General features: G+C 35.2%; 1 protein-coding gene across 1 annotated transcript in view; it reads right to left on the reverse strand.

Annotated features, from left to right (window-relative positions):
• LOC101591974 (ubiquitin carboxyl-terminal hydrolase isozyme L3) overlaps positions 1 to 12,823 on the reverse strand; it is a 64,212-nt gene that overhangs the window by 43,122 nt on the left and 8,267 nt on the right. Inside the window, exons 3-6 of the mRNA XM_004626285.1 lie at positions 11,987 to 12,115; positions 9,234 to 9,390; positions 8,665 to 8,750; positions 6,306 to 6,353 (exon numbers count right to left, since the gene is read on the reverse strand). Of these exons, the coding sequence (XP_004626342.1) occupies positions 6,306 to 6,353; positions 8,665 to 8,750; positions 9,234 to 9,390; positions 11,987 to 12,115 (420 nt within the window). The remainder of the gene's footprint in view (positions 1 to 6,305; positions 6,354 to 8,664; positions 8,751 to 9,233; positions 9,391 to 11,986; positions 12,116 to 12,823) is intronic.

Genomic DNA, 12,823 nt, shown 5'->3' on the forward strand with positions numbered 1-12,823 from the left:
ATCTATTTATCATAGTTTAATTTCAATTTCAGTGATTATTTTTTCATTAAAACATTCAAGTGTATGTGGTACGGAGTCACACAACACCACAGCATACATGTGGATAAACACGTTAGTTGATGCAAAGCTTGGTTTAATATCTCATTAATTTTTCTAATACAGTAATTTGAAATCACATCATGAAACCACTTCAGAAAGATAAAAAAATTCAAGAGGAACTAAAAAGTTATCAATACACTATTTTTCAAAAAATCTTTTTCATATACCATGCCAAAATAAAAAAATCACTTTAGACTAATACAAAGCACTAGCCTTAACAGAACTGCTACATGATCAGCTTGTCAAAACTTTTATTGAGCATGTTTGTTTAGAAGTAAACAGAACTGAAATTGGACTCTGTATTGGAAATGTCTGAGCACAACTTCTGACTCTGCCACTTAGCAGGTATGTGGCTTGGGGCAAGCAGTTGAACCTTTTTGTACCACAAATGCTTTATCAGCAAAAGACAGATAATATGTGTACTTCATAAGGCTGCCATAGGAATTAAGTGACATGTAATATCAACTACCTCACAGCATTATTAAGGAGAAACAAATCCAACAGTATCTTTTATTGCCTCTATCTAGAACAGAGTACAAATGGTGCTTATAGCAAGCAAAAAATCACAGGAAAAAAGCCTATCTCCTTCACTGATAATTAATTTTCTCATTATTTCTTCATATCTGATTGTGTGCTTTCATTTTTCTGAGCTTAAAAATAAAAGCAATGCCTTTCAGTATAAGTCACTGAAGTATAGGTGAGGTGGGCCTACTGTTTAAATTTCTACATTAGCCAGTGCCTGCCAGACTGCGATGGTGGGATGATGACGTGAGAAAAAACATAGGCAAACGGTTCTTCCCTGGCAGCACACCATAGCCAATCTTCTGAAAAGACCACTGTGTTTTGGTGGTTTAAATTACCAATTTCTCATTTTATCTACAAATGTCAGCATGCAATAAACAAGGTTCCTGCCTCCTTCACTCTATGAAAAGGTTCTGACAGAAAACCAATGATGCCAGTGATGACTGCAATTACTACTGCACTTGTTATTACCGGCTCCTCTTCTGTACCATTCCTTCAACACGTAGCAGGCCCAGGGACTTCTGTTGGTAATTATTGTGGTTCACCACTGCTTTCCCTCTACTGAATTAAAAAGACTCCTATCCACAAAAGTATTACCAAAACACAAAAAGCCACAGAGATCTCCCCTGACCTTTAGACTTCTACACAGATAACCTCACAAACTCACCTTATATTCAGTATGTTAAAAACTAAACACAGCATCTCTGATGACTATACGCTGCTTATAAAATCCACGCCTCCCTTCTCATCTGCCATTCATATTTATTTTTCTTAAGCCTAGTAAAATAAAATTACCACTTAATATTTATGAAATAACCATTAAAATGCAAGCATTATTTTAAGCAGTTTATGTACTAATTCACTAATTCCATTAGGTGAGTAATATTCTCTGTTTTAAAGTAAGAAAAGTAGGGCCGGCCAAATAGCTCAGCCCATTAAAAAGACTGGAAGCAGGTGCAGGGGCAGGGGATTAGATCCCCAGGCCTGCCGCCAGTCCTGCCCCCAGGACATGATGAGACGGCAATTGAGACTGGGCATGGTGGTACGCCTATAATCCCAGCTCGCTGGAGGCTGTAAACAGGCACACCACAGGGCCAGGGAGATAGCTCAGTAGAATAAGCACTTGCCTGGCAAGCACAAGGGCCTGAGTTCAATCCCCAGTTCCTCAAACAAAACAAAACAGGTGGATCACTATGAGTCTAATCTAGTAGTAAGACCCTGTAGACCCTTCCCTAAAATACAAAAAAATAAAAATAAAGAAAAGTACTTTGTCTAACTGAGTAAGTGGTAGACTCAGTTGGAAAACCTACATTCTATACCCTTATCCTCATATTCCAGCTTTTTACTGATACCTACATATGCTCAGGATTGTCCTAGAGACTGAAAGTGAACCTGACAAACAGGATCCATGTGCTCATGGGTTTTATGTGTTATGAAGATTTAAAAAATACATATATTATAATTATTTTAAAAGATGGGTAAGAAAACTATGGTTTTATGATAGAAAATAAGGCAGGTGAATCAATGATGTCTCAAGGCTTCCCTGAAAAATGACTTTTAAGGTGAGGTATTTTCACAAGGAATTTCATAAGAAGATTGATTCAGGAAGGTGCCAAGCCTACAAAGAGGAGGGATATACCCAAAAGGCTACTGCTTTGTGAAGAAGCACTAAGATAATGGCATGGGCTGAATTGTGTTCTCTAAAATTCCTATGCTAAATTCTTAATCTCCACAGTGACTGTATTTGAAACAGGACATAAAGAATGGGGCCCTAACCTGACAGGACTGGAATTTCCCATGAAGAAAGGAACAGACGCCAGACCCATGTCTGTCTGTCTGTCTGTCTGTCTCTCTCTCTCTCTCTCTCTCTCTCTCTCTCTCTACACACACACACACACACACACACACACACACACACACAAAGAGCATACAAGGAAATGCCAAGAATGTGGCTGTCTGCAAGCTAGGAAAATACGCCTTACTAGAAACCAACCCCACTGGCACCTGGCACCTTGACTTCAACCTTCCAAGAACTGTGAGAAAACAAATTTCCTCTGTTTAAGCCACATGGTATTTCCTTACAGCACCCCAAGCAGACTTAAGCAGACATGAAAGACCCAGGTATTTTGCAGGTACTGACAAAATCAATATGCTGTGATATACAAAGGAATGATAATAAGATATCAAAGACTCCTAAGGTCATAGAGAATATATAAACCTGAAATAAGATGAAAAAGTCCTTGAAAATAGTCCTCAGAAAAATAGTCCTTTAGACAGATGTTTGAGCTGGTTGATAGGTGGATTTGAAATATACGCTGAGGGCATTTTGTCAGTGACTAGAAATCACTAACATACAGTTAAGAATGCCATCACCTTGGAATTAGAAATAAGTCCTACACAACCAAGAACTGCACTCTCTCAAAATGTTAACAATGTCCCATTGAGAAACAAAAGCTAAGAAATTTGTTTATTCAAGGAACTATACAAAAGCAAGACTTGGAACTTTTAAACAACTTCTTACACCACTACAGATGACCCTGACCTAATTTTGGTGAATTAATAAACATGTATTGTGACTATAAGTAGAGAATGGCACTGGATAAGGTAGAATATGTGCAAATGAATCAGACACCAATTCCAGGTATAAGACCAACAATAAGACTATCTGTTATCATATTTAATCAAGATACAGTGCTAGCCAGGATAAGAATCATTACTTTATGTACAATTGTGACAGGAATAATATTAAGCAAAGCAGAGTATGCCACCAATTTTTTTTTTCTTTCTTTTTTTGGTGGAACTGGGGACTGAACTCATGCCTTTGCACTGGCCAGGGAAGCGCTTATTCTACTGAGCCATCTTCTCGGCCATGTAACACCAATTTTAAGGGTTTTGTATTTTAAGGAAGGGTCTACAGGGTGCTCAGGGTCTCGCTAGTAGGTCGCACTTGTAGTGATTCTCCTGTTTACAGCCTTCCAAGTGCTAGAATTACAGGTGGGGGCACCACGCCCAGTCTCAATCACTGTCTCAGCGCACCCCAGGGCCAGGCTGGCATAGCAGGCCAGGGGATTGAACCCCTGGCCATCTGCTGAGCTATTTGGCTGGCCCTTTAAGTTATATCTTAATTTCAGGGTTTTTTAGTAAAAAAAAAAAAAAAAAAAAAATAGATGATATATAGTAAAGAACATGAAAATAGCTAAAATACGAGTCAATGGAGAAGTTACATTAAAAAGTTTTATATAAGGGATAAGAGATAAAACATATCCAGGTCTAATCATCATTTCATACAGAAGGTAATACACTGACTTTTTCAATTATTTTTATTAGCACATGCTTGCAGTATATAAGTTTTGAAGAATGCATAGAAATCAAGTGCAGAGACTGAGCAGAGGAATATTTTCAGAAAGACAACTGCAGAAGTAAAGAAGAGTAATAGTATAATAAGGATTGCTAGAAAGAAATATGTACAGAGAAAAAAGAATGACTGCAGTTGGCAGAACTCTGAATGCAATGAGGCTAAGAGGTTGGAACTGAGCATAGGCTTCTGAGGAAAAGTACTCAACTGCTTTTTACAACACAGTGCTACCTTTCAGGGATATATCACAAACACGGCTCATTCTATTAGTAATTCTTCACTGTACAGTAAGAGAGAGAAGCAGAAGAGATTCACTTTTGTGAGTACTGTTTGAAAAAGTCCTCCAAAAATCCTTACTGCTATTCCACCACCGTGAATCACTGCACTCAGAAAGCCCTAGAAAAATTTAAGTAACCAATTAATCTGGCTTACATTTCAAGAAAGGTAGTACCTTATTAGGTAAAAGTGAATGAGAATTAGAATCAGGACTGAGAATTTAATGGCTGGCCAAATAGCTCAGCAGATTAAAGCACCTGTAAGCAAGCACAAGGGCCGAGGTTTGATCCCCAGGCCTGCCATGCCGGCACCACCCCCAGGGCGCACTGAGAGGGCAATTGAGACTGGGCATGGTGGCACCCACCTGTAATCCCAGCACTTGAGAGGCTGTAAACAGGTAGATCACTACAAGTCTGATCTAGTAGTGAGACCCTGAACATCTTGTAGACCCTTCCCTAAAAAATACAAAAAAAAAGACTAGGAATTTACACGTGAAGCTGATCTTCCACATAAGAAGTTGAAATAAATTTTGTATCTGATTAGCATAGTGAGGAAAGTACATGGAAGTAGTCATGTGAAAAAGAAAAGAATAATGGCACCAATAAGTTTACAGTACAGATGCTAAGCTTGAATATGAACAACTGCATTCTTAAATGTTGGGGAGAATTCATGTGACACCTAATGTGCATTCAAGATTATAAATAATAAGAAAGTTTAAGTCTGTTAAAAGACATGAATATCATCAAAAAGAGTTAAACTATAATTTGGATGAAGCTCAAAAAAAAAGTTAAAAGGTATCATAAAGATAAATTTCTGAAATGAATATGTATAAAGAATTTAATTGTTTTATTACAAGTATTTTATCATGTATTACAATCTTATATTAATTCCTTATCAAATTTTATTATAAATTTTCAACCCAAACTTACTTTAGAATCATAAAAAGCAATACAGGGGCTGGTGAGATGGCTCAGTGGTCTAAAGCACCTACTTAGAACAAGCATAGCAAAGCACAGGGACCGCGGTTCAATCCCCCAACACCACACACACACACACACACACACACACAAATAAAATAAAAAAAAATAAATAAAAAAATAAAAAGCAACACAAAAACAGTATTTCATTAATTTCCAAACTTCCACTTATGTATGTTTACAGATGTAAACTTAGTAAAAAACAGTATTCCACACCTTTGAAAGCAGTGCCTGACAGACAACTGCCAAGAAGGTATAATTATTGGGAGAATATTTGATTTCTAAATGAGTTTATAAGCTTTATCTAAGGATAACTATTTATATCATAGCAGCAAACTATTCTCTCCTTAAAAAAATATTTCTTGAAAACCGTATACTTAAAATCATTATTTGAAAATCAGGTAACATTTCAAGTATGTTTAAAGCACAAAGACAATGCTAGCCTGCACATAAGAAAGTATGGGGTTTCTTCTTTCTTAATAAGAAAGAAAAAAATCTACAATTCTTTTCTGCTAACACTTAAAACATTTTGTAAACACACCAAATATTTTTAATTCTATTCACTTTGATTATAATATTTTCTAATAAAATTCCCTCAAGAATGTATACCATGTGTGGGTTGGAAGAAAGGAAAAAAGAAAGGAAAGAAGAAATGGAAAGAGAGAATGAGAGACAACAAATTAAAAGAGAGGCAAGCAGAAAGGAGAAGCAAAGTGGCAGAACTAGTTAACAGTGTAAAGATGGTGAAGATCACAGACAATTTGTCCAAATGTACAGGTATTTTTTTCTCAAAATACTTGGAAGTTAGATGAAGGCTACACATTAGGCAAAGCAAAAACACAAACTTCAATATGTCTAAATGATTAAGCTGCAAAGACAGATAGCAAAGTAGCATATCAAAGCATTTCCTGAGTTACTGTTATGTGACTGTCTTTTTATAAGCAAATTCTCTCAAAGGAAAAATAATCAAATAATTTTGTAAAAATATGTGTCCTACAATAACACTGTAGTTAAATTTACACATTGCAAAAAAAATTTACACATTTGCAAGGAAAAAAATTTTAAATGTGAAATACCTCAGTCTGACCTTCGTGGGCACTGGTCTCATGAGTAACTCGAATAGCCTGTAAAATAACAGAAGGTATTTATAGCAAAAGATGATCATATCCAAATTTTAAATGAAAATAACAAAAAAAGCTCGATTTTAACATCTAAAGACTAATGAATAACAAAATGGAATAAATTTAGAAATAATTTAATACTAGATATGGAAGAATGATACCTATCTAATCAAATGGACTGCTGTGCTTTCTAAGCTAAAAATCTCTGAAGACTGGAAAATACCTATTTATAATGTCCATGGTATAAGCAGAGGTCATGAAATTTATTTAGTCATTAAAACTAACACAACACTCTATTCACTTGAGAGTACAACAAAGTAAGCATGTCATAGAGAGTCTGAGAGGCCTGGCTCATCTGGTTCTCTAAGCTCCATGCTGCTCTGCTGCTCTGGCTGTATTTCTGCTTACTCATGCATTTTCAGTTGGCAATTTTGAAATGTAGAGAAAAAAGCATGCATTTGTCAGAAACTAGAGAATTTTTATTCCCTGAACATAAAAAAAGCTCTTATAATACCCAGTAGAGCAAAGAGTGCAGAAATGGATATAAACAGTAAATTACAGATAAAAGTACATTTATGAATGGCTATTTGGCAAAAAATATCAAAGCTTTAAAAACATGCAAACTGTTTCATCCAGCAATTTCTCTGCTAGTTCATATACTTTAATTTTGCAATTTACATAATTAAAGATATTTGCAAAGATGTAGTTCATGATGTATACTCCAGTATTTTTTAAATAGTAAAAAAGGAAAAAATAGGGCTGGTGAGATGGCTCAGTGGTCTAAAGCACCTACTTAGAACAAGCTCAGCAAAGCACAAGGACCACGGTTCAATCCCCCAGCACCACATGCCAGCCAGCCCCGCCCCCTGGTGGGCTGAGCTGGCCACACACACACACACACACACACACACATAAATAAATAAATAAAATTTAAAAAAAAATATTAAATTTCTAACAGTATTTTATCTGTTAAATAAAACAGCAGGGCCGGGAGATGGCTCAGTAGAATAAGCGCTTCCCTGGCAAGTGCAAGGGCCTGAGTTCAATCCCCGGTTCCACAAAAAATAAATAAATAAATAAATAAATAAAACAGCATATAATAGAAAGCTTCTAGCCATTAAATAATGTAAAATATACACTTACAGATACATAATTAATATGTTTGTAAAGTGAGTACTTTTTGTAATAAGTGAATACTGATGTTTGTAATAAGTGGGAAAAAGCCAGTTATAAGGCAGTATTACAGTGTGATTAAATTTTTATGTAAAAATACTGTGCATAAACAGACATCCACACTTTATATAGTATTAATGGCAGTTATTTCCTCATTGTTGGGGTTACTGGTAACTTTTATATTGCTTAAAACATAAAGATGTTTTGGGGCTGGGGAGATGGCTCAGTAGACAAAGCACTTCCCTGGCAAGCACAAGGGCCTGAGTTTGATCCCCAGTTCCGCAAAAAAAAAAAAAAAAAGATGTTTTATGAACTTTCCAGTTTTTAATTTAAAACAAAGTAAACTGGAATGTGAAAATACATGATCAAATCAATTACTTTACTAAGCACAAATTCTCCATAAGACATGAAGATTTTAGCCAAGTAATTTGCACATGGACTCTAATGTCAAAGAATTTATAATTTACACAATAATGTTAACAAAAGCCAAAAGTCTTTAAAAGAAGAATCTTAGTTTTCTTCTGAGACACGGTCTTGCTGTGTAGTTCAGCCTGGATCTGAACTCACTATGAAGCCTATGTTGGCCTCGAACTCAGCTCTGCCTCAGACCCAACCCTACCACTGCCAGAGTGCTGGGCTGCCACTACATCCAGCAGAGAATCAATTTTTAAGATCGTAAGTTTTAAAAAATACTTTAAAACCGCTCAATAATGTGATACAATCATTTAAAACTAAATTATATGACCTGGCTACTACTGTTGAAATAAACTATGACAATGTTACCTTTAACCCTTTTTTTGTTTTCTTTCATTTTTAGTCTTTTTACAAATTCCCAGTGAAAGACACACAGGATACTGCCAGGCATATGTTTATGATAGGGAGTGAGTGGTAAGGTATAGTCTATTATAACACATTTTCTTAATTTGCAAGCTTTTTATTAGCTCCCTCAGCTTTGGACACAGAAAAGAAGTTGCAATTTGTCACCATTTACAGATACTTCAGTTAGCTGAAAGACAATACCCATATCAGATAGGAAAAAATCTAATTTCTCAAAACCACAGCTTCAACAAACCCTTTCCCCATAAAAGCCTCTACAATCCACAAAAATTTCATCAATTAGATAAAAAAAGAAGGTACCGACGTCATAGTTCTCCAAGTATCTGGCTCGTTCTTCAGGGCTCATTGACACAGACTCCTCCAGGAATTTTTTCAAGGTTGATCCAGATTCTGAGAATATCAAGAGATATAAATGAAAAAGCTCGCAATAGTAGAGACTGATAAATAAAAATAATAGAAGTACGCTAATTGCTTTCTGGGAAAATCCTACCACTGTTAAGAATAAAAAAACCTTCATATAAACGATGGAGCTTAAATTACACGTTCATTTTGCAAGCCTTGTTTATCAACATAAACAAGAATGGGAAGGATTAGGTATGTATTCCTATTTCAAACTTAGCAACTCAGTGAGACCCTGTCTTAAAATTATGGCCATAGCATCCTGAACGCACTCGACCTTGAATAAAATAAAATAGAAAAGCAGGGCTTTGAATGTAGCTCAGTACATAGGCAGATTAAAGAAAGACAGTGGACAATTTATAGACAATTTACTCTATAATTCTATAGGTTGAAAAAAAGGATTAGAGCACCCTCTACTGCTCAATGAAATTAACATATTTTAAGGGGAAAAGACAGTTGTAATGAAACATTTACCAAAGTGCATCTTGTCTTTATTGTTCGCAATAGCATGGATCAGTCCAATTGTTCCGCAGGCATTGCTGATGGTTTGCTTCATGAAGTACACTGATGATGTAACATCTTGCCCCTGAGATTTTATTTTTTCCTCCTCTTCTGTTCTGAATACTTCATACTATTTTTTTAAAAAAAGTCAATAGTCTACATGATATAGGTACATAAGACACACAAAACAGCATATTAAAAAGGACTCAAAGCTAGACATGGTAGCACAAATCTGTAATCTCAGCTGCTTGGGAGGCTATTACTATAATAACAGCCAAATGAACACATACAAAATACTATAACTGGCTTCACTGAAAGGGTATGGAAGAATCTGTGACAGTTCTTTATTTTTTTTGTGTGACAGAGTTTCCCTATGCAGTTCAGGCTGGCCTTGAACTCACAGCAATCCTCCTGACTCAGCCTCCTGAGTACTGGGATTACAGGCATATGCCACCAGGTCCAGCTTCCTTTGTCATTAGTATGTTTAAGTCATCCACAATTCTATATTGCCTGGGAGATGACTCAGTGGAATAAGCGCTTCCCTGGCAAGCACAAAGGCCTGAGTTCAATCCCCAGTTCCGCCAAAAAAAAAAAAAAGAAAGATATTTCACAACTCCACATTTAATTTCAAAATTAGAACTTATAAATTAAGTATAAATATATGTATAGATATTTATACTTACATAAAATCTACTTATGTAGGTATAAGTACTTACATAAATACTTTAAAATTATATTCTGGCTAGCAATAAGGCCATAGGGTTTGTTTGTTGTTTTTTTAGTTTTGATGATTAGGGTTAAAAGAATTCCCATGGAATGTATGCAATATGTTAATTATTAAAACTATCCTACCAATTTGGTTTGAAACTGTCTCATTGCTATTTGTTTCTCAATAAAATTATGGAAAATAAAAAAATAAAAGAATTCCTGTGGATAGAGTACATGATTTTTAAAATACCGATGATTCACTAAATGAGATAAGATCTAATTTTTGTAAATAAAAAAAGTATGTCATGCCTGTAATCCCAGTCACTTGGGAATTGAGACAAGAGGATCAATCACATATTCAAGTCCAACCTGAGAAACTTGGTGAAATGCTGGCCCCAGCCACCTGCACACTGGAGACGCAGCTCAGTGGCAGACTGCCCCTAGATTCAGTCCTCTGGGATAGAGGGGCAGGTCAGGCAAATACCTAGATTGAGAAATTTCCGATTCAGATAATAGATTATGTTGCACACATATCACATCAGGTAAGAAAGACTAAGATTTAAGCAACTGATGTTTTTTCTTTCAAATACTTACTAGTCTTTATAATCAGAATCCTGGGATAGTTATTTACTGGCTTATTATCATAATTTAAAAGGTGAAAAATAACATTGTAACAACAGTACGTTTAAATTTTTGTCTAAGAATAATTACAATTTCATCACTAAAAGTAGGTGTATGGGGCCGGGGAGATAGCTCATTAGAATAAGCACTTGCCTGGCAAGTGCAGGGTCCTGAGTTCAATCCACAGTACAGAAAAAAAGAAAAAGTAGGCATATAGCTTTATGCTAAATAATTACTAAAAAAATCTAAATGTCCATGAATATTACAAATAATTTGTTTCTTAGAACCTTTAAACTGAAAAGAAAATTTTCATTGTGATCTATCTTGAACTTAAATTAATTAATATATGGCACAAAGAAAATGATCCTGGAATTTCTAGGACCGATCACACTTGATTTTTTTTTTTTTCTTCCCAGAACTGGGGATTGAACTCAGGCCCTTGCGCTTACCAGGCAAGCACCTATTCTACCGAGCTATCTCCCCAGCCCCGCGCTTAATTCTTAATTTCTGTGAGATTCAACTCTATTTATTCCAGAAGAATAAGACTCCTTGTATACCAACATCAAGCCGTCAGCACTCCATTCCTCCCACACCTTACCAAGCATTTGTTCTCTAGTTTTTACAAACACTGAGCTCATATTACTGTTTCTAAATTTAAAAATAAAAATCAGAAGCTCAAAAGTAGTTTAAAAATGCATTTTACAGTTCTCACTCCTTTACAAACATGCACACCTACAGGCACACAATCATTTTAGAAGAAAGGACTGAACTACCAAGTTGGATTTCAAAATAGGGATCTCAGGAGAGCTATTTATGATCTCCAACATATCTGCCAATCTGCGTTTATGTTTCAAGATGTCTACTTAAGTCAAGTTTTTTTGAAAATAATGTAACCCATGGCATCAGTTTCTCTACACTCGTAAAGTTTAATGTATTTATTGATACATATATATATATATATAATGCAGATTTAAGATTATCCAAATACTTACAATTTGAAATATATATATATATATCAAAATATAATTAAATGTCACATCATAACACAGGAAAATAACCTTTCTATGTGTTTATTATAAACTGATGGGACTCAGACTTAGGAGTTTAGACACAATAGTCAAGCACCTTAATCACTGAGTTGTATCTCCAGCCCAAACTAGCTATACTTTATTAAAAAGAACTGATCTGAAAGTTAGAAGAGTAACATATGACTTTACTGTCAATTTATAAATTTAAAAATGTAAATATCATTTAATAAAAATTAACATTTCCTCAGTTCCTAGATTGCCTGATTTTACATAAGGATACTCATCTGTTCTTAAAGATTGTTTTTGCAACTCAACAATAACAACAAACTTTATATTTATCAGAAAAGTTAAAGTTTACTTAACAATTACCTTTTCTGTAATAGGAAATAGAAGTAACACTGCACAGACTGGTCTTGGTACCATGCTAAGGAGTTCAGGATCCATTCCATATACATCAACAAACTGCCAGTTTGGGTGTAGACCTAATTGTTTCAGGAACTGGTAAAAGAAAAACGACAACAACGACAAAATTATAGTGTTAACAGGAAAATGACCAACATGTACTGTTTCCAATGTAAAAAAGAAAATTTAATAAAAATACTACTGATGTTCAATAGTATTCATCAAAGCAGTATATATCAAAACAGCAGGTGTTATAAATACATGTAATCTTTGTTCATTATATCATGATAAATTAGGAGCTTAGGGGAGACACAGTAAAGTAGCTTTTCCATAAGTAGAGTAGAAAAAGATAGCCATTTGTTTTTTAAACAAATCAATTAATTTCTTTATTTGATACAGGGTCTTGCTATGCAGTTCAGACATGTAGCGATCCTGTCTGAGCTTCCCCAGCGCTGGGATTACAGGCATTTCACCAGCACACTGGGTTTCAGGGCCAACAACTCTGAACTACCTGCCTAAGACTAATGGCTTTAAATGATAAAATTAAAGAAAAATACCCTAAACATTGACTAGAGGATTTAAATTTGTTAATTTTATGTACCCACAAACTCATACCATCATAAAGTTATACAACAAGATGGTACATGAGACCAGGGAGATGGCTCAGTAGAGTAAGTGCTTGCCTAGCAAGCACAAAAGTCTGAGTTCAATCCCGGGTTCTGCAAAAAAAAAAAAAAAAATAAAAAAAGAAATTCTTCAACCAGCAATCTGCATTAGAACAGTCTTTGTGCCAATTACTTCAAA

The sequence above is a fragment of the Octodon degus genome, unplaced genomic scaffold (assembly GCF_000260255.1).
Source record: "Octodon degus isolate 3935 unplaced genomic scaffold, OctDeg1.0 scaffold00013, whole genome shotgun sequence".
NCBI classification, from domain to species: domain Eukaryota; kingdom Metazoa; phylum Chordata; class Mammalia; order Rodentia; family Octodontidae; genus Octodon; species Octodon degus.